This window comes from Ovis canadensis, chromosome 11 (assembly GCF_042477335.2).
Source record: "Ovis canadensis isolate MfBH-ARS-UI-01 breed Bighorn chromosome 11, ARS-UI_OviCan_v2, whole genome shotgun sequence".
NCBI classification, from domain to species: Eukaryota; Metazoa; Chordata; class Mammalia; order Artiodactyla; family Bovidae; genus Ovis; species Ovis canadensis.
In genome coordinates, this window is record NC_091255.1 from 70,685,908 (window position 1) to 70,705,953 (window position 20,046).

Genomic DNA, 20,046 nt, shown 5'->3' on the forward strand with positions numbered 1-20,046 from the left:
ACTGTGCATTATTAAACCCCAAGTCCTTCCATGCCTGCCAGCCTTCCTGGCTTTTCCTCGGAACGTCACGGGTATTTGTGGAAGGAGTGGCCACATGAGCAAACATGCAGCTTTATTTTGAAAGTCAGTGGATATAGATTATGAAATTTACGAACTCCAGAAAGATAGACACAGCTCTTGTCTTTACCCCGACCTTCAGCTCGTAACCAAGTGGCTTGTTTACTGAACAAATATGTGCTGAAGATGTTGACTCTTCGTGAGGCTGCTAGGATAGCAGGACTTTGACTTGAGGTTGAGTCTGTAGCCTGGGATTAAAGGAGAGACAAGTTGAGGCTGGGGAGAGTATAACTTCATCACTCACCTCCCCGACTCCACCCAGAAAAAGCTCCCAGGGGGCACAGTTTGGAAACTACAGCAGTGGAGTCTTTCTGAACTCTTCACAGCGCTGTTGTTCTCAGCTACCCAGTGCTGTTTACAGCCTTTTAAATTGGTAATAATCTTCATGGAGGTGAACGTAAAGGTGACTTCCCTGAACTCTTGGTCCCTTGAGGAAGACAACTGTTTGTTTTCTGGGTGGCTTAATATTTGTGTAGGAACACGTGTTATATCATCAGTAAAGACTGAGAAAGTGCTTTACAGAATCAGCAAACATCAAGCAAATAGAGTCATTGTTATGCTTTTTATTGCAAATACTAGCTAATATATAAAACAGGACATATAAAAAAAGTGTCCGACTTTTTGTGACCCCATGAACTATAGCCTGCAAGGCTCCTCTGTCCTTGGGATTTCCCAGGGAAGAACACTGGAGTGGGCTGCCATTTCCTCCTCCAGGGGATCTTCCCGACCCCGGTGTCGGGCCTGCGTCTCTGGCGCCTGCACTGGCTTTGAAAATGTTCTACATCAAAAATAAATAAAGACAAAGGTAAAAGCTGTTCAATAACATAAGACATACCTGGTCTTTGCCTTGTAATTGAAGGAGAGAAAAAAGCAGGAGATAAAGGGAGGAGGCGGTGGGGACAGAGAATACGACAGACGCCTCTTCCTTTCTCGTCCCTCTTCTTAACTAGCCTCTGTGCTCCCAAAAGGCAAACTGTGTGTCTTGTCCATCTTGGGGAGTAGGGGTGGGCAGTAGGTGCTTTATAAATGTTTGCTGAGGAATGGAATGAACAAGTGAAGTTATTGTAAGTTTGAAAGTTATTATAAGACTGAATAAGCCTTGTGCAGACACACTGAGAAAAACACGTATTTGGCCAAAGAGACAGAGGAAAGGCGAGATCCGCGGGTTACACTTCCTGATGCTCAGTCCCGCTGCAGCGAGTCAGGCTCATCCCTGCCGAGTGCTCCAGGGCAGATGGAACGCAGTTGTGAGCTGGAGGTTTCGTCTGCACTGTAGGGGTCCCTTCTTCATCTGCACTGAGAGTTGAAGCCTGATTCCTGAGTGTTTTCACTGCCCTCCCTCCTTCCAGAATCCTGGAGCTGCAGCTCCTCTTCCTGCCTTTCTTGGAAAGATTTGGGGTGACCTTAAGCAAGTGGCATGCGTTTTGCCTCTTAGAGCCTCGTGGTGTCATTACAGCAGGCAGGCCCCCTGGTCGGCTCCGCTCATTCCCACCACCTTCTGGTGGGACTCTTTCAGCTGCTAGGGGAGAAAGCTAGGTTCCACTGGGCATTTGCAGTAAGAAGCATGTGCTGAGCAGCTTCTGTATTCAGGTGTGCTAAGTTACGTCATATGTATGAAGGGCAGCTGTATATGAAGAAAATGAAAAGTTTAGAGCATTTGCCACTCTGTTGTAAAATATTTATTTATGTGGCTGCACCGGGTCTTCACCGCAGGTGGGCTCTCTCAGCTGTGGTGTGTGGGCCCTAGTTCTCTGCCTGAGGTGGAACCCGGGGCCCCTGACTGGCAGCACAGTCTTAGCCACCCAGCCACCAGGGAGGTCTCAAGAGAATGAAAAATTGAAGGGCATTTGATGGATCATTTGTTGTTGTTGATGCTAAGTCTTATCTGACTCTTTGCGACCCGGTGGACTGCAGCATGGCAGTCTCCTCTGTCCCTCACTGTCTCCTGGAGCTGCTCAGACTCGTGTCCATTGAGTCGATGGTGCCATCCAGCCATCTCATCCTCTATCACCCCCTTCTCCTGCCTCAGTTTTTCCCAGCATCAGAGTCTTTTCCAGTGAGTTGGCTCTTCACATCAGGTGACCAAGGTATTGTGGGCAAGAATCTCTTAGAAGACACGGAGTAGCCCTCATAGTCAGCAGAAGAGTCGGAAACGCAGGACTCGGTGCAGTCTGAAGAGCAGCGGAGTGACCTGTGATGATGGATCATAGACGTGTGATGTGGAAGCTGAACGCCAGCCTGGCAGACTGGCTTCTCTGCCTGCCTGCCCCCCCACCCCCTGGTCTTCTCTGCTCTCTTTCACCCCAGGGCTCGCCTCTTGGCTTCAGCGTGGCCACACACTTGGCTTAGATTCTCTGGCCAAGAACACGAGGGCCAGTCCCTCAGCTCTTTCTTCAAAATACATCTCAGCTCCAAGCAGGGAGTGACACAAAGGAGGAAGCATCTGAGGGACTTGGTGATAGAAAGCTGAGGAGGAGGTTATGGGCGATTCCTCTGGGGAAGGGAGGAAATATTGGATATTACTCAGGAGAATGTGCACAAAGGCTTGGGCAGAACCAGCGTGCTGGCTGCAGATGGCTGCTCACACTGTGTGACGGAGGGCATTGATTTGGCTTGTTTCCATACAGCTTTAACACGTATCACACAAGAAGACCGTTTTCATTGTTACAAACCTGAAACCAATAATTTTCTTTTAACACACGAACAGAATATAGGCTCAGTTTTCCGTTACTTTCCCCACAAAGCTGAAAGCAGCTCGCTCGCCTTAGAGGTTTTCCTTTCACTGTGCTCTGATGTGACGTTACCTTTCATTAATCCCTTCCAGCTAAGCAAGATTTAATTAAAACCATCTCACATGACGGCAGCCATTTATGTATTTAAAAAAGGAGCTCTCAGAAGCTTGGCTGCCCGTCTTCCGCTCTAAATGAAGTCTAACTATTAAATTTAGTAGGCTCCTTTTTTGAATTGCAGGTTTGTTACATAATGGCTTTTACCCCATTAATTTTGGACAACGGGACTTTTATGCACATGTTCCATTTTACGTGACTATGAGCTGAAGTTGAAATGATACAGACTTAAGACTTGAGGGTGAAAGGAAATTATTGTTTAAACCAAATGGAAAGTGATATCTAAGTGTGTGTTTTCTCCCCTCAACAAGCCTGTGATCCATGTGATGTATAAACAGGGATGACCCTGTTTTACATGTAAAGAGGTGGCAGACGGTCCTGAGGATTGGGTGGAGAGCCAGGCTCTGGGGGTGAGGCCCTGGTTTCCATTGCTGGTGCTGATGCTGACTGTTTGCACAGAGATGAGACGGTCGGAGGAGCCCATTTCTAATCCTCTGAGATCATGCGAGTCCTTGGCTCTGAAAACTCGATTTTTCCCGCGTCTCCCCTCTAATCTGGCGTGGACTTTATGTAGAACCTAACAAAAAGGAAGTAAATACTCCCTTGGTTTTGCAGCTGCGTCCACTGGGGACAAAAAGAAGCTGTGAATCTACATAAGCAAGACTCCATGTCTGTGCTTATTCACACCTCATTCACACCATATTTACACCTTATTCACACCTTCATGAATCTCGCTCCAGGTTGATGCTTAATTTAAATTATATTGTGGTGAGCCTGGCATGCTACAGTCCATGGGGTCGCAAAGCATCAGACATGACTTAGCGACTCAACAACAGCAAGCTATGTGTAACTTAAAACTTACGCGTTTAACCATGTTCACGTGTGCCGCTCGGTGGACTCAGTATACACACAAGATTGTACAACTGTCACCACCAAGCACTTCCAAAACCTTTTATCTTTCCAAACAAACTGTGGGCTTGAATGGAGAGGGTCTCCCTGCTCCCTCTCCCTCATCAGCGCACCGCCCCGGGGTGGGGGGCAGGTCCCCTTTCTTTATCTCCTCTCCGTCTGATCCTTGAACCCGCCTGGATCACTCAGCGGGGAGAGCTCTCTGGGGGCTTTTGCCGCCCTTTCAGATTATGTTGCTCAGTGCAGGCCTGATTCCAAGACACGGCTGGACTGGGGTTCCAGGTGTACGGTCTGTGCAGCTCCTGCTGGAGAGCTGAGCACACTGGCAGGCTCAGCCGCCAGCCGGCCGCAGGGACCTGATCCGTAGGGGTTTATCGGCTGTCACCTGGACCAGAGGAGGCGGTCGAAGGCTGGCGCGCTGAGCAGGGACTCGGCATGCCCCGTGTCCGCTCAGCGTGTCCGTAATGAACCGTGGAGAGGAAACGGGCCCTGTGGCCCTTGTCGTCCTCATTTTGCGAGTGGAGCCAAGCCCGTGTCGGGAGAGCGGCTGACGGGCCTGGTCTGAGCGTCCGCGCTGCGGTCCGTCCGTCCTCAGGAGCCTGCGATGGGGCGCTGCGCCGGACACGGCCGGGAGGCCGGGGCGCCTTCGCGGGGTCTCGCCCACCCAGGCCCTCCTCCCGCCCCCGTGAGGCCCGCAGCCCCTCAGCCGGGCTTCCCTGTCCTGAAGGGGGGGCTTCGCTGACCGTCCACCTTCCTGGGGCGGCTCCCTAAGTGCCCCGTTCTGCCTGCTCGTGCCCAGCCTGAGGGCTTTGCTTTTAAGATACACTTTTGCGCTGACGTTGTATTATGACCGCCTTAAAGCTGCTTAAAAAGAGAGCAGGCGTCCTTTATGCTGCTTCTCTGACACGCACACGCACAGCTTCACGCTCTGGGTTGCACACACGCGCGCGCGCACGCACTTTTGACCCACGCACGCACGCACTTTCGACCCACCCAGGTACCTGCATTCACTTTTATAGACTTACTGACTCTGCTTAGAGCTCCTTTTCCAGGCAGGCGTGTCCCTGGCGCCATGTGCAGACCCTGAGTCTCCTTCATCACCTTTTCCTCTCCCGTGCACCGGTGTGAGGTGGGCGGGGGGCGCAGGGTCCCGCAAACCTTAGTTTGGCTCCTGGCTCCTCTGCACGGAGGGGTGACTGTCCAGAAGACCCGTGTCCGTCCGCCCTGTTCATCGCTCCGTCCATCCGTCTCTCCCACCCCCTCTCCTGTCTGCAAACATCATGAGCTTATACAGACTAGACCCCAGAGGTCCATGCAATGCTTTCCCGTCGGTACAACGCAGACGTCGGAGCATGTTAAGTAGCGGTGTGAGGATTCGGTGAGATAATTAAGGCAGGCAGCATGACCTGGCGAGTGGCCCGTGGCAGGAGGCTGACAAGCGGTGCCTGTGGTCAGCCAGCAGGTCTTCTTCGGTGTCCCTGGCATCTCACGCTTCCGTCTCTCCAGTGCCTGTGGTCAGCCGGCAGGTCCTCTTCAGTGTCCCTGGCATCTCACGCTTCCGTCTCTCACAGGCTGAACAGTGATGGCCATCACTTTCAATCCTAGATTACCTAGGACACCCCTCTCCCCGGTCCTTAGGGCCCTGACCTGTCCCAGCGAACCCTTCCCGTCACCGCCATCGGCCCGTCAGAAGCCGAGGAAGGGCTTTCGTCACTCGGTTCAGACCCTTCAGTGGCTGCTCGTGCTGCGCACAAACGTCCTGAGCGTCCCCACCAGGCCTCTAAGCGCCTCCTCGATCTGGGGGTCTTGGCTCTCAGCAGAGCCGCCGCCCTCTCCCCCCCTCTTCAGTGGGCCCGGCCTCCTGATGCGTGTGCAGGAAGGTGAAGCATCCTCAGCAGCGGAAGGAGAGAGCCAGCGTCTGGGGAGGTCTCGCTTGCCTTCTGCGTAGGACTCACCCAGGATTTCTGAGCAAATGTTGTTTTTTAGCTAAAAGTGAAAGTGTTAGTCACTCAGCCGTGTCCAGCGCTTTGCGACCCTATGGACTATAGCCCTCCAGGCTCCTCTGTCTATGGAATTCTCCAGGCAAGAATATGGAGTAGCAGCCACTATGGAGAAGAGTGTGGAGATTCCTATAAAAACTGGAAATAGAACAGCTGTACAACCCAGCAATCCCACTGCTGGGCATTCACACCGAGGAAACCCGAATCGAAAGACACGCGTGCCCCAGTGTTCATCGAGGCTCTGTTTACAATAGCCAGGACATGGAAGCAACCTAGATGTCCATCAGCAGACAAATGGATAAGAAAGCTGTGGTACATACACACAATGGAGTATTCAGTTCAGTCGCTCAGTCGTGTCCGACTCTTTGCGACCCCATGAATCGCAGCACGCCAGGCCACCCTGTCCATCACCATCTCCCGGAGTTCACTCAGACTCACGCCCGTCGAGTCCGTGATGCCATCCAGCCATCTCATCCTCTATCGTCCCCTTCTCCTCCTGCCCCCAATCCCTCCCAGCATCAGAGTCTTTTCCGATGAGTCAACTCTTCGCATGAGGTGGCCAAAGTACTGGAGCTTCAGCTTTAGCATCATTCCTTCCAAAGAAATCCCAGGGTTGATCTCCTTCAGAATGGACTGGTTGGATCTCCTTGCAGTCCAAGGGACTCTCAAGAGTCTTCTCCAACACCACAGTGCAAAAGCATCAATTCTTCAGCACTCAGCCTTCTTCACAGTCCAACTCTCACATCCATACATGACCACTGGAAAAACCATAGCCTTGACTAGACGGACCTTAGTCGGCAAAGTAATGTCTCTGCTTTTCAATATGCTATCTAGGATGGTCATAACTTTTTTTCCAAGGAGTAAGCATCTTTTAATTTCATGGCTGCAGTCACCATCTGCAGTGATTTTGAAGCCCCCCAAAAATAAAGTCGGACACTGTTTCCACTGTTTCTCCATCTATCTCCCATGAAGTGATGGGACCAGATGGCATGATCTTCGTTTTCTGAATGTTGAGCTTTAAGCCAACTTTTCACTCTCCTCTTTCACTGTCATCAAGAGGCTCTTTAGTTCTTCTTCACTTTCTGCCATAAGGGTGGTGTCATCTGCATATCTGAGGTGATTGATATTTCTCCCGGCAATCTTGATTCCAGCTTGTGTTTCTTCCAGTCCAGCATTTCTCATGATGTACTCTGCATATGTTAAATAAGCAGGGTGACAATATACAGCCTTGACGTCCTCCTTTTCCTATTTGGAACCAGTCTGTTGTTCCATGTGCAGTTCTAACTGTTGCTTCCTGACCTGCATACAGATTTCTCAAGAGGAAGGTCAGTAATGGAATATTACTCAGCCATTAAAAGGAACGTATTTGAATCAGTTCTAATGAGGTGGATGAACCTGGAGCCTACTATACAGAGTGAAGTAAGTCAGAAAGAAAAACACCAATACAGTGTATTAATGCATATCTATGGAATTTAGAAAGATGGTAATGATGACCCTGTATGCGAGACACCACACGAGACACCGATGTAAGGAACAGTCTTCTGGACTCTGTGGGAGAGGGCGAGGGTGGGATGATTTGGGAGAATGGCACTGAGACATGTGTATTTCCAAATGTGAAACAGATCGCCAGTCCAGGTTCAATGCATGAGACGGGACACTCAAAGCCGGTGCTCGGGGACAACCCAGAGGGATGGGATCGGGAGGGAGGTGGAAGGGGGTTCACGATGGGAAGCACATGTATACTCATGGCTGATTCATGTCAATGCATGGCAGAACCACTACAATATTGTAAAGTAATTAGCCTCAAAAAAAAAAAAAAAGAAGAAGAAGAAGAAACAAAGAATACTGGAGTGGGTTACCATTCCCTTCTCCAGGGGATCTTCCTGAGCCAGGGCTGGAACCCAGGTCTCCTGCGTTGCAGGGGGTCTTTACTGTCTGGGCCACCAGGGATGCCCAGCTTATTGTTCAGCAGAAGACAAGGAGCCGTGGGCTGTGCGCTGTGGAGCTGGTGCTGCACGGTCAGCGGGAGGGCAGCCTGGGACTTCTGTTTATGTCCTGTGTTGTCCTCCATGGTAAACTTTCCATAAAAACCTGACTTACTAGCTTCTGTGACTCATGCTGCTTCTATTGATTCATCTTCAGGGAGACTTACGAAAGCCCTGTTGTTTGGAAAATGCCTGCTGCGTAGTGGTTTGGTATATCTGTGGGTGACGCCCCCCAGCTCGTAGATTCAAGAGAGAGGTGCTTTGCAACTTTTCTCCACTTCAAAGGGCTGTTTTCCGTAGATCTGGTTTGTGTCTTAAGGAGTTCTTGAAGCTCACTGCCTCGGAAGTTCTTGCTGATACCCACGTATTATTTGTAATAAGTTTTTCTCCTTATATCTTACTCACAGGGTCTGACGTCTATCCACATTTACACACCTGTGTGTGTCGGGGGGGGGGGCGGGGGAGGGGAGTGCAGAGTGCTTTCCATGTAGCTTCCTGGTTTATACTCGGGAGAAGGGTCTTACCACCCTTGGTCCTCTTCCCTCAGCTTTAGAGGAGACAAGTTAAGCTTTAGGTCTCCTGTGCCGTGTCTGTGCTGGCATTTTGTGGTTCTGTTATCCGGGAATCCAAGCGATACCAAATGAGGCCGAGTCTCCAGCGAAATGCTGTCTGATTGCCGTTTATGAGAGTCTGTCTGTAGTGAAGTTAACTTGACTTCTGACAGCAGGTAGCCCTGTTTGGAGGATGCAGCTTTGTGTATTCAATCCAGCTTCTAATTTTAATTTTCTTTTCTCTCCACCAGTTTGCTGTTTTGTGGTTCACAAGAGGTGCCATGAATTTGTTACTTTTTCTTGTCCGGGGGCGGATAAAGGACCCGACACGGATGTAAGTAGCCTGGAGACTATTATTTTATTTTGATGAATGTTTCTGAACAGAGTGTTTTTAACTGTGATTTTCTGTGGACGAATGTCTCTGGGCTGAGTATCTTTAATGCCTGCACTTCTATTGTGAGCCTGGAGACTATTGTTTTATTTTGCTGAATGTTTCTGAACAGAGTGTTTCTGACTGTGGCCGGGTGTCTCTGGGCTGAGTGTCTTTAATGCCTGCACTTCTGTTGTGTGGGCACAACTGTTAATGGGAAGACTAACCAGTTCGTTTTGTGTGACGCTGAGCTCAGTCCTGTGAGCCCTGGCGGGATTACCCAGGGCTCAGAGAACTTCCTGTTATCGTGTTCGTTCTCTTCGGCTCTGGGCAGCCACGTGGGCTAAATCCAGCAAATTTATCGCCGTGGCTTCCACAGACACAGGGCAGGTCTTTTTGGAAAGCGAGCTCCGCTGAGCGTGAGCCGCCCTCGCTCGCTGCTGACGGTCGGCCACCCGGCTGGGCTGCCGCCGCTCTTGGCCGACGTCGTAGGCAGTTCCTTCTTGGCTTCACGGGCTTCTTGCTGCCTTTTGATCAGGAGTTGCAGATGCTCCTGTTGGCTTGAATAATACAACATCCATTTCACTGGACAGATGACCCCTGAAGCTGCCCAGCTGTGGACATCTGTGAACTCGTGGGCCTGGGCCCTAGCTCTGGCCGTGGCCTCCCTTGTTCATGGAAAAGCTGGATCAGTGGAGGGGAGGGGGAGTTTGGAGGCAGGGGAATTACCCATTGCTGAAAAGGCATCGTGTGGAGCAAATCTGAGCTGTGACAGGCAGTCATAACTGTAACCGGAAAAGGAGTTGCTGGGAGGCGGGGACAGTGGGCATATCCGGGCGCACGGGCAGACCTCTGAGGCCACTGCCGCACAAACCGTGTGCTGCAAGCACTTGCTCCCGCTGCCCTGGCTGGTGCTCTGCTTTGTTTGTTTCGAGCGTTAGAAGTGGGTTATTTTGCTGGAGAGAGACTACAGAGGGAGAATAGACGTTAGAGGCCGGGAGAGAACTCTGAGGACGTCCATCCCACAGGCGGGACGAGAGAGGACGGTTGGGTGGGGACCAAGAAGGCGAGAGGCTGGGTGCGCAGTTCCCTAAAGGAGCCTCCCTGGTGACTCAGACAGCAAAGCATCTGCCTGCAGTGCAGGAGACCCGGGTTCAGTCCCTGGGTCGGGAAGATCCCCTGGAGAAGGGCATGGCAACCCACTCCAGTGTTCTTGCTTGGAGAATCCCATGGACAGGGGAGCCAGGCAGGCTACAGTCTGTAGAGTCACAAAGAATCAGACATGGCTGAGCTACTAACAGAGATGCTGTCGGCCGACTCCGGTCCCGCCTGTGATTCTGCTCCGAGTCCTCTGTTGGCCTCAGATGGTAACACGCACAGGCTTGCCCAGGACGGACTCTAATACCTGAGAAAGCCTCGGCCGTTGCTGGGGTTGCCTGCGAATTGTCTTCAGCAGCTCATTTCATGCTCAGAATTTTGTTCTGTTTTGGCTGATCTCAGGCCACCCTTCCGAGCCTGGAGCCAGGTGCCGAGCGTCAGCAGGGGGCTCTCCGCCACGGCGATGCAACGGCAGGCGCACTGGCCGTCTGACCCGCTGAGCTCCGATGCTGCTCATCTGTGTGTGTGTTGAGTTGACTCACGTTTTAATAGCGTCAAAATTTAGCTATGAGTTGTTGTTGCTGTTTTTTTAATCCGAGAGAAAAGAAGTGTGTGAGCTATTGAAAAGGTGCAGGAGGAGTTGGCCCATCCTGCCGTCCAGTCCGGAAGGTCTGCAGGTTCTTTCCAGTGGGCAGTGCTGCCTTTGGCCTTGACATTCAGAGACCTGTGACTGGGGCTTCCTGTCTGCATGCCGATCATTCTGGTCTCCAAACTGCCCAGACCGACTCACTAGAGAAGGACTGGGAAGCACATGGAGGTGTCAGGACATACAGCTGAGCTGAGGATGGAGGATATGTTTTAAGATCGTGGGATTATAGAGCTGGAAGGGGTAAGGTATCTACACCTACAGTGCGGGAGACCCAGGTTCAACCCCTGGGTGGGAAAGACCCCCTGGAGGAGGGCCTGGCAACCTGCTCCAGGATTCTTGCCTGGAGAAACAGAGGAGCCTGGTGGACCACAGTCCTCAGGGCTGGACACGACTGAGTGCAAGCTGTGCAAGGGGTGTTAGAGACTTTTCTGGATTAACCTTACTTTATCCACGTGGAGACTGAGGACTGTCGAGGAAAGACAATGAAATGACCGGGGGCGGCCTCCTGTTGCCCCTGGAACACAGGTGGGTTGTGGGGATCCGTTTCAGGGTCCTGGAGGGAAGGAGAGGGGACCCTGGCCTGCCGTCCTGTGGTCAGTGAGCACCCTGGCAACCAGCCTGGTGTGGTCATTGAAAGTCTGCTCCAGTGTTTAGAAAAGCTCGGAAGGGCATGAAAAAGACCAGATCAGAGGATGGGAGCACTGCTACAGTGAAATCTAATTTGAGAGCAGCTGCTGCTGCTGCTAAGTCCCTTCAGTCGTCCGACTCTGTGCGACCCCAGAGTCGGCAGCCCACCAGGCTCCCCCGTCCCTGGGACTTTCCAGGCAAGAACACTGGAGTGGGCTGCCATTTCCTTCTTCAATGCATGAAAGTCAAATGTGAAAGTGAAGTCACTCAGTCATGCCTGACTCTGCGACCCCATGGACTGTAGCCTGCCAGGCTCCTCCAAACATTTTTCCTCCCAGAAATTTTTTAAAAATTAGTTTTTTTTTTCATACCACAGTGAATGCTTAAGACATCCGGTATCTGTGGGTTTGTGGTTTGAGCTCAGCAGACCCCAGAGCATTCGGAGAGGAGGGAAAAGAAGTCACAGACCCTGTGGGACCCCCAGATGCTGCACCTCCTCTGCTGCCTTCCAGGTGAAAGGAGCAGAACAGACTGGAAACAGCCTCACGGTACCCGGATCTCAGGAACCAGATGGGAAGGGAGACTGGCGTCCCTGTTTAAATTGCTGTGCATTTATGTGCTCATTTTGTTCTGGCCGTGCCGGGTCTCCGGTGCCGCGCAGGCTTTCTCCTTGGTGCTGGGGGTGGGTGGGGGTCCTCTCTAGCTGAGGCGCTCCGGCTTCTCACGCTGCAGAGCGCGGGCTGCTGGGCGTGCAGGCTTCAGGAGTCGCTGTACGTGGGCTCAGCACTGATGGCTCCCGGGCTCTCCAGCACAGACTCAGTAGTCGTGGAACATGGGCTTAGTTGCTCTGCGGTATGTTGAATCTTCCTGGATCAGGGATCAAACCTGTGTCTCCTACACTGGCAGGCAGATTCTTTACTACTGAGCCACCAGGGCGGCCCCAATATGCTTTCGAGCACAGATAATCCTCAAGTCCGAAGGAGCAGCCTGGTGGAAAGGCTGCAGAAGTGCCGGGAACCCTGAGGAGAAAGGGTTTCTGGGTTCAGTGGAGGGACCCCCTGGAAACCCTCAGGCCAGTCTCCCAGCTTCCCCAACCCCTGTGGACAGGCAGCGTTCTCTGGTCAGAAATTCACTCCCATCTTATTTACAGAGAAAAGTCATGATTTCTGAGACTTTAAGCACAAGCCTCTGCAGCCCGAGGAGAGATGAAAAGGAAAGATTTTCAAAGACCCTGATACTGGTGCTGCTGGGGGTCCGGCCTCGCGGCTGGATGTGGGGACGTGGGCTCTCATCCGGGGCTCCGAGCAAGCAGAGCGCCCCTCTCTGGCGCCGCAGGGCCGTGTGGAGCCGCTGCGGAGTTAGGGTTTGCAGGTGTGTGCCCACAGCGCCCAGCACCCCTGCCCCGCGTCCAGGGTTTCATAAGGGGATGAAGAAATAAGGCAAAACGGGTCCATGTTTAGAAATAGCTCCTTACCTCTCTTGACCCAAGTTAAGACAGGAGCCCAGCCTTGGGCAGGTGGCGGGGGGACTGTCACCTCCGTCAGCTTTGGGGAGCGAGCCCCGTGACGCTGTTCTTCTGAAGGGACCCGGGTGCCCTCGTTTCTTCGGCTGCCCCGGCGCCCGCCCTGGGTCTCCCGTCCTTGCTCTGCCTGGGAGGGGTTGAGGCCCGCTGGGCGGGCCGGCGCCTCCTCAGACCCCTCCCCTCCACCCGCAGCCCCTCTGTGCTTCAGTCCGGAGCCCCTCTGCTCCTCCTGACTTGTGTCTGCTTCTGAAGCCCCTCTGGGGCTTGCAGGGTGTGTGCACGCGCGCAAGTGTTAGCTCACTGAATCCTGCTTTTCCACACGTTGCTTTCTCTGTGCCTCCAGTGAGGAAAGCTGCGAAGCGTCCCTGTCAGGCGTCCCTGTCACACCAGTCTCAGCCCTTCTAGGGAAGGTCACGACCAGATCGCCCCTTCAGTCTGGAAAGAGCAGGGAGAGGAAAATCCTACATGATGAGATTAAAACATGCAGATGCTCAGAGCTCTTGAGACACGAGCCTTGCAGGGCTTCCTGTGGGTTAGGTCTGCGGACACTGGGGAACGCGTGTGTGGGCCTGGGCAGCGGCCTGTGAAGGTTTCAAGCCCTGGGGGTTGTCGGTGCCCGGTGGTCTGTTGGCATTTTTGCTTAGCATTCTCACCAGTGCCCCAGCCTGTCCGGGGAGAAAGGATTCCTGTCGGCTTCACGCTTCTTATATCTGAGCCCAACAACTGAGTCGAATTCAGGGGATTTAAAAATAATATCCTGGGTCATTCCTGAAGTTCCCCTGGGGGAGCCCCCAGCAGGCAGGTGCCCTCGGGGGTCAGCCAGGCCCCTGAGAGGAGATGAACGACCTTGTTAAAAGGCGGCAGACTTCTGACCTGGTGCCCCTGCAAGTCTGAAGACTGTCAGCCGAGCCATTTGAAGAAGCCGACAGCATCGACTGTAAATGACTGACTCAGAACCAAACGTGGGACCCAGCACATAGTTCAGTTCAGTTCAGTTGCTCAGTCGTGTCCGACTCTGCAACCCCGTGGACTGCAGCATGCCAAGCCCCCCTGTCCATCACCAATGCCCGGAGTTCACCCAAACTCATGTCCGTGATGCCATCCAACCATCTTATCCTCTGTCATCCCCTTCTCTTCCTGCCCTCAATCTTTCCCAGCATCAGGATCTTTTCAAATGCGTCAGCTCTTCGCATCAGGAGGCCAAAGTATTGGAGGTTCAGCTTCAGCATCAGTCCTTCCAAAGAACACCCAGGACTGATCTCCTTTAGGATGGACTGGTTGGATTTCTTTGCAGTCCAAGGGACTCTCAAGAGTCTTCTCCAACACGACAGTTCAAAAGCATCATTTCTTCAGCACTCAGCTTTCTTTATAGTCCAACTCTCACATCCATACATGACCACTGGAAAAACCATAGCTTTGACTAGACGGACCTTTGTTGGCAAAGTAACGTCTCTGCTTTTGAATATGCTGTCTAGGTTGATCATAACTTTTCTTCCAAGGAGCAAGCATCTTTTAATTTCATGGCTGCAGTCACCATCTGCAGTGATTTTGGAGCCCAAAAAATAAAGTCTGTCACTGTTTCCATTGTTTCCCCATCTATTTCCCATGAAGTGATGGGACCAGATGCCATGATCTTCGTTTTCTGAATATTGAATTTTAAGCCAACTTTTTCACTCTCCTCTTTCACTTTCCTCAAGAGGCTTTTTAGTTCCTCTTCACTTTCTGCCATAAGGTTGGTGTCATCTGCATATCTGAGGTTATTGATATTTCTCCCCCAGATCATGATTCCAGCTTGTGCTTCATCCAGCCCAGCATTTCTCATGATGTACTCTGCATTTAAGTTAAATAAGCATGGTGACAATATACAGCCTTGACGTCCTCCTTTTCCTATTTGGAACCAGTCTGTTGTTCCATGTCCAGTTCTAACTGTTGCTGGAGCCACAGGTGTCCATGCGTCCTAGGCAGGAAACCGCGTGCTCTACCTTCTGACAGCCATGTGCCTTCTCTTGTTCTCAGGCTCTCCTCTGTGTCTTAGAAACCGAGCAAAGGAAAAATGCCACTAAATTGTTTAAAATTCAACCTTTCAAAGCTGCATTTATAACAAAACTCAAAACATGTAAAATAAATCTAGAAATAAATTCAATTAGAAGATCTGTTTTCTCAGAGTGTGCTTTTACATATAATAGGGAAAAAAAGACAATTGTGTGAACAAAACCCTGTTACAACCCAAACATTTTTTGTATTCCTGAACTGACAAAGTAAAGTGTAATGTGTAAAAGGTGGGAGTGCTGAAAAGTGGTGTTTAAAATTCAGCAGAGTGAGGTAAGAGAGTCTCGGAGTGGAAATTGACCCCGGCCCTGCCAAGTCAACCTTTGTGAAGAAGACTGTGGTTCTCTTAGTCATCTATATGTAGTTTGAACTTGGTGATCTTTAAACTTGTGTTCAGTCCTAAGTAATATTCGGTCACTAAATGTTTATTGATGGTTCACTGGTAAAGACTTTACGCGGGATGTGGGTTTGATCCCTGATCCAGGAAGATCCTCTTGAGAAGGAAATGGCAACCCACTCTAGTTTTTTTTTGCCTGGGAAATCCCATGGACAGAAGAGCCTGCATGCTGCAGTCCATGGGATCACAAAGAATTGGACGTGACTTATCTGCTAGACAGCCCCAAATGTCTACAGAGGGCTTCAAGCTTTGCGATAGAAAGGCGGCGGACAGGTCTCGCCATTCTGTGGATCCTCAGACTCTAAGGTTGTCGGCAACCGTGCTGCAGTGGCAGACACAAGATGCTGTTGAGGGTGAGTGGAGGGGAATGCGCGTCTAATGAGGGGAGGCTTTCGGAAGGTGGTGACATTTTTAAGACTTATTTCAGTTGTTTTCAAAATGTTCTTTTGAAAACAAATATACCAGTATTTTCCAGTGTCTCCTGCTGGCTTAAGGGAGGTGCGTGCATGCTCAGTTGCGTTTGACTCTTTGTGACGCCATGGGCTGCAGTCCACCAGGCTCCTCTGTCCAAGGATTCTCTAAGCAGAAATATCGGAGCGGATTGCCAGGCCCTTCTCCAGGGGATCCTCCTGACTCGGGGATCAAATGCGCGTCTCCTGTGTCTCCTGCATTGGCAGGCAGGTCCTTTACCCACTGCGCCATCTGGGAAGCCATGGAGTTGCATCTCTCGCCCAGTGCGGCTCCGTGTAAACTCAGGTGACATGAGAGCACGCGTCAGGGGGCCCCGTGTGTTTTGCGGGTCCTGGTGGGTCCCTCAGGGGACCTGTGGGCCAAGGCCTCAGTAGTCCTGCGACCACACAGTGCTCGCCCGCGGCTCCCGCTCCTCATGCTGCGCATCCCTCAGACCGGGTCCCGCCCTTCATGCTCTGCGCTCACACCGGGTCCCGCCCCTCAACCCAGGTCCCGCCCCTCACGCCGGGTCCCGCCCCTCAGTCCAGGTCCCGCCCCTAACACCTAGTCCCGCCCCTCAGTCCAGGTCCCGCCCCTCAGTCCAGGTCCCGCCCCTCATGCCGGGTCCCGCCCCTCACGCCGGGTCCCGCCCCTCACGCCGGGTCCCGCCCCTCACGCTCTGTACCCCTAACACCGGTCCCGACCCTCAGCCCGGGTCCCGCCCCTCATGCTCTGGGCTCACCTGGGAATGGTGCCTCAGGTGCCACGCTGCAACCGGAAACCTGGAAGAGGATTATTCAGGGTTGCAAGCCCAGCCTGAGCTCCTGTGCTAATTCTGCTGCTCAGTGGGTGGATTTTACGAACCAGACGCCCAGCAGCAGAAGCATTTCCTGCAAGGGAAGGGACTCCTGCTACTTTTGCGCCAAATTAATTGAGTTCCGGAGTAAAAATAGCCTCCAAGACTTGCTTCTCCAGCTGCAGTTCCGACGCGCTGAAGGGGCAGCGGGTGGGGGGACGTCCGTTCTCCGGACGCCCCAGTGAGAAGAGGCTGTGCATGGTGACAGCGAAGCGCCTCGTGGGGAAGTCAGGGGACCAGGAGGCCTGTTCTCGAGGGGCCTCCAGGAGGGCCTGTCGACTTAGTCTGGTGGCTGAAGCTGCCTCTTCTCGGATGCCTCTGGGAACCTCTGGGATTCCACTCTCAGAATGACACACCGGCCAGCAGCTCATCACAGTCTCCCCGCCCGAGAGTGAGGTGTGGTTGTTTAGGGGCTGCAGCAAAAAGACACAGACTAGAGAACAGACGTGGGCTTCCCTGGTGGCTAAGACAGTAAAGAGTCTGCCTGCAGTGTGGGAGACCCTGGTTTGATTCCTGGGTTGGGAAGGTCCCCAGGAGAAGGGAATGGCAACCGCTCCAGTATTCTTGCCTGGAGAACCCCATGGACAGAACAGACTTGGGGGCTACAGTCCACGGGGTCGCAAGAGTCAGACAAGAGTGAGCGACTCACGCATGCACCTGAGATGTTGGCAGTGGACGCCGTCACCAGGGAGGCCCGCAGCGCCCTCCAGTGAGCAGCAGAGCATGGCTGGGAACAGGCGAGCCTGGAGCCACGCGGAGCCTGGTTCAGGTTCTCCTCAAGAAGGTGAAGGTGGGGCTTCCAGGACACTGGGTTCTGGCAGCTTCATCGCAGTTGGCTCTCCCTGAGCTGAACGCCCGCCCCGAGAGCTCTCTGGCTCACACCAGAGCTGGTTCCTGGGTTTTAATGAGTCACTTTTCAGAAGCTGAGGTAGGAGTCCCATTCAATTAGCTAATCCCTTCCTCACCTTGGCTCTGCTTTCTGTTTTTGCTGTTGATGAATTTCCAGCGGGAGATTCAGTTTGGTTCAATGTAGTCGCTTAGCCGTGTCCGACTCTTTGAGACTCCAAGGACTGCAACACGCCAGGCTTCCCTGTCCATCACCAGCTCCCAGAGCTTGCTCAAACTCATGTCCATCGAGTCAGTGATGCCATCCAACCATCTCATCCTCTGTCGTCCTCTTCTCCTGGCGAGAGGTTCGGGAAGCGTCTGTGGACAGAAAGAAGGGCGTTTTCTCTGGACAGGAGAGGAGGGAAGATTACTGAGGATTCTCTAGGCGTTGTCACTGTGACATTTCTTTATTGACTGTGAGAGCGAGGGTCCAAAACAGTATCAGTCATTGCACTGACTTTTAGTAGGAATTCTGTCCAGACCTTAGGCGGTGGCGCACAGGGGCACGTGTGTGCATGTACGGGTGCACGCATGCACAGCTTTCACACAGAGATTTCTTCTGTAGAACTAGGTCGTGCAGCTGTGGAGGCTGGCAGCCATTTAAGTGTTAATCTCATCGCAGACACCCTCCCAGGACACCAGGGTAAGGTCTGGCCAGCCCACGGTCCAGGGACTTTGGCACACAGCACGAACCATCGCAGGGGGCCGGGAGAAGAGTATGGGTCCGGGGAGGGGTGAGTCACGCGGGCCATCACCTCAGCAGCTTACCACAGGAAGACTCTTGCGCTCACACTGTAACATTTTTTTCCCCTAAACCTTATCCATTTCTGTATCCTTAGTGTCTCATATGATTTCTGACTCACAGGTGATCGTGAACATGCGTTGAGTGAATGGGAAAACAAATTAAGTCTCTGATCCCAAAATAGAAAAGACTTTTTTCAGCTCAAGTAGGAAATCTGTAAAACGTTTCATGAGATTCTCTCAGAATCAATACCAGCCACTTCCTGATTTTAGTCTTCAGGAAGTGAATTTCCTGCAAAAAGATTTTTTTTTTAATGTATGGAGGGAATTCTTCCGCACTATGCTTGCTAACTGTGTCAGCAGAATTTTGTTTTATCTATTTATTTTGAAATTTTTGGCCATGCCAAGTAGCATGCAGGATCTTAGTTCCCCAGCCAGGGACTGAACCCGGGCTCCCGGCGGTGCAAGCAGAGTCTTAACCACTGGACCACAGGGAAATCCCTGTGACTAGAGTTTTTTACCTTAATGAACATATATATATATATATATATATATATTTTTTTTTTTTTTTGGCTAAATGTTGGTGTGGCAAACAACCCGCTAAAGGAAACGCTTGTTTTGTCAGCTGTGTGTTTCAGATTTATGGTCCTTGAAGTATTTGCTGATTCTACAGTTAATCTGGAGAGGTTTCTAAGCTCACAGTTCAAGAGGAAGAGAAATGATGAGCTGAGGACACCAGCTGAGGGGTCAGGAACCTTTGATTTCTTTCCAGTTTGAAATCAGTTATGTGTCTGTGACATGCCTTGCCATGCCAGGATAAATAATCCATGCAGAAGCCACAGAGGCTGCTCTTCATACTCAGGAGAAAGCTGTACTGTTTTGATGTGGCTGCTGAAAGAATGTTTTGAATTGCACAGGCTATAAATTGTTTTATAGCAGTTGAGGGTGTGTTTTTTTTCCCTTGTCATAAACCTGCCTAAGACAAATACCACTGCAAAGGTAACGCACACCTTGCTTGCTGTCTGCAACCTCAAGTTCCTAGCCTGCTCCCCCCCACCTCTTTTTCAAGGCAGGAAGCTTTGTGGAGTTAACATGGGGTAGAAATTTTATACTTAAAAATGATACTTTCCGGGCAGGAGGGTGATTTTCGGTTTTCAGATGTGAAGCTGCATCATGACTCATTTGTTCTAAAGCAGGTCGTTCTCCCATTACTAAAATTAATCACAAAAGACCAGGGAGGCTTGAACACGCAGAGTTCACACAGTGGGTCTTAAAATTAGAAAGGGAGGCTCGTTTCATCTGCACTTGCCGAGTGTGGGTGATGTACCGGGGGTTAGGTAATTCATGTGGATCAGGGTTTTTTTTCAGTACAGATCTGTAATTTAGAGTAACCTAGGGCACAGAGCCGGAAGTGAGGAAGAAAGGTGGCAAGTAGAAAGCATAAAAAGGGACCGTGTCCATGTCTGAGGCAGACCTGCCTGCAGGCCCGCACGCCCGCCGGCTGCTTGCAGCTCTGTGCTCTGGCTCCACTGTATTCCTAGGCACCAAACACCCGGTCACCCGCGAGCCCGGCGACGGGAGTCTGGGGACTCAGCCTCTGAGAGTTGTGCACTGGGCCCGGGGGCGTCGTGTTTGGCCCCTCGTTTCTGCCCGCCTCCTGGGCTTTGTCACCCACACAGCAGCCCTGCTGGGGTTTTGTGTGTATCAGGCAGATCACCTCCTTCCGTTGCCCTGTCCACTCCCTGCAATGGACTTCCATGACCATTACCAAGAAATAGAAATGAGATACAGACTGCTGACTTTGGACACCGAGGCCTGGGGTGGTTGTGGCCTGCTTCCTGTCCCGCTTAGACAGGACAGGCTGACACGCTCGTTTGCACCTGAGGGCTTTGGTGCTGATGGATTCCTGTGGGGCCGCTCACGCCTGGGTCGTCGCCGTGCTCGCTGGTGCCATTCAGGTCTCTGCTCAGGCGGCGCGTGCAGAGGCACCG

General features: G+C 52.0%; 1 protein-coding gene across 3 annotated transcripts in view; it reads left to right on the forward strand.

Annotated features, from left to right (window-relative positions):
* Window positions 1–20,046, forward strand: part of PRKCA (protein kinase C alpha) — a 283,875-nt gene that overhangs the window by 116,811 nt on the left and 147,018 nt on the right. For all 3 annotated transcript variants that reach the window (XM_069542356.1, XM_069542357.1, XM_069542358.1), the window contains exon 3: window positions 8,660–8,742. In XM_069542356.1, coding sequence (XP_069398457.1) covers window positions 8,660–8,742 — 83 coding nt within the window. The remainder of the gene's footprint in view (window positions 1–8,659; window positions 8,743–20,046) is intronic.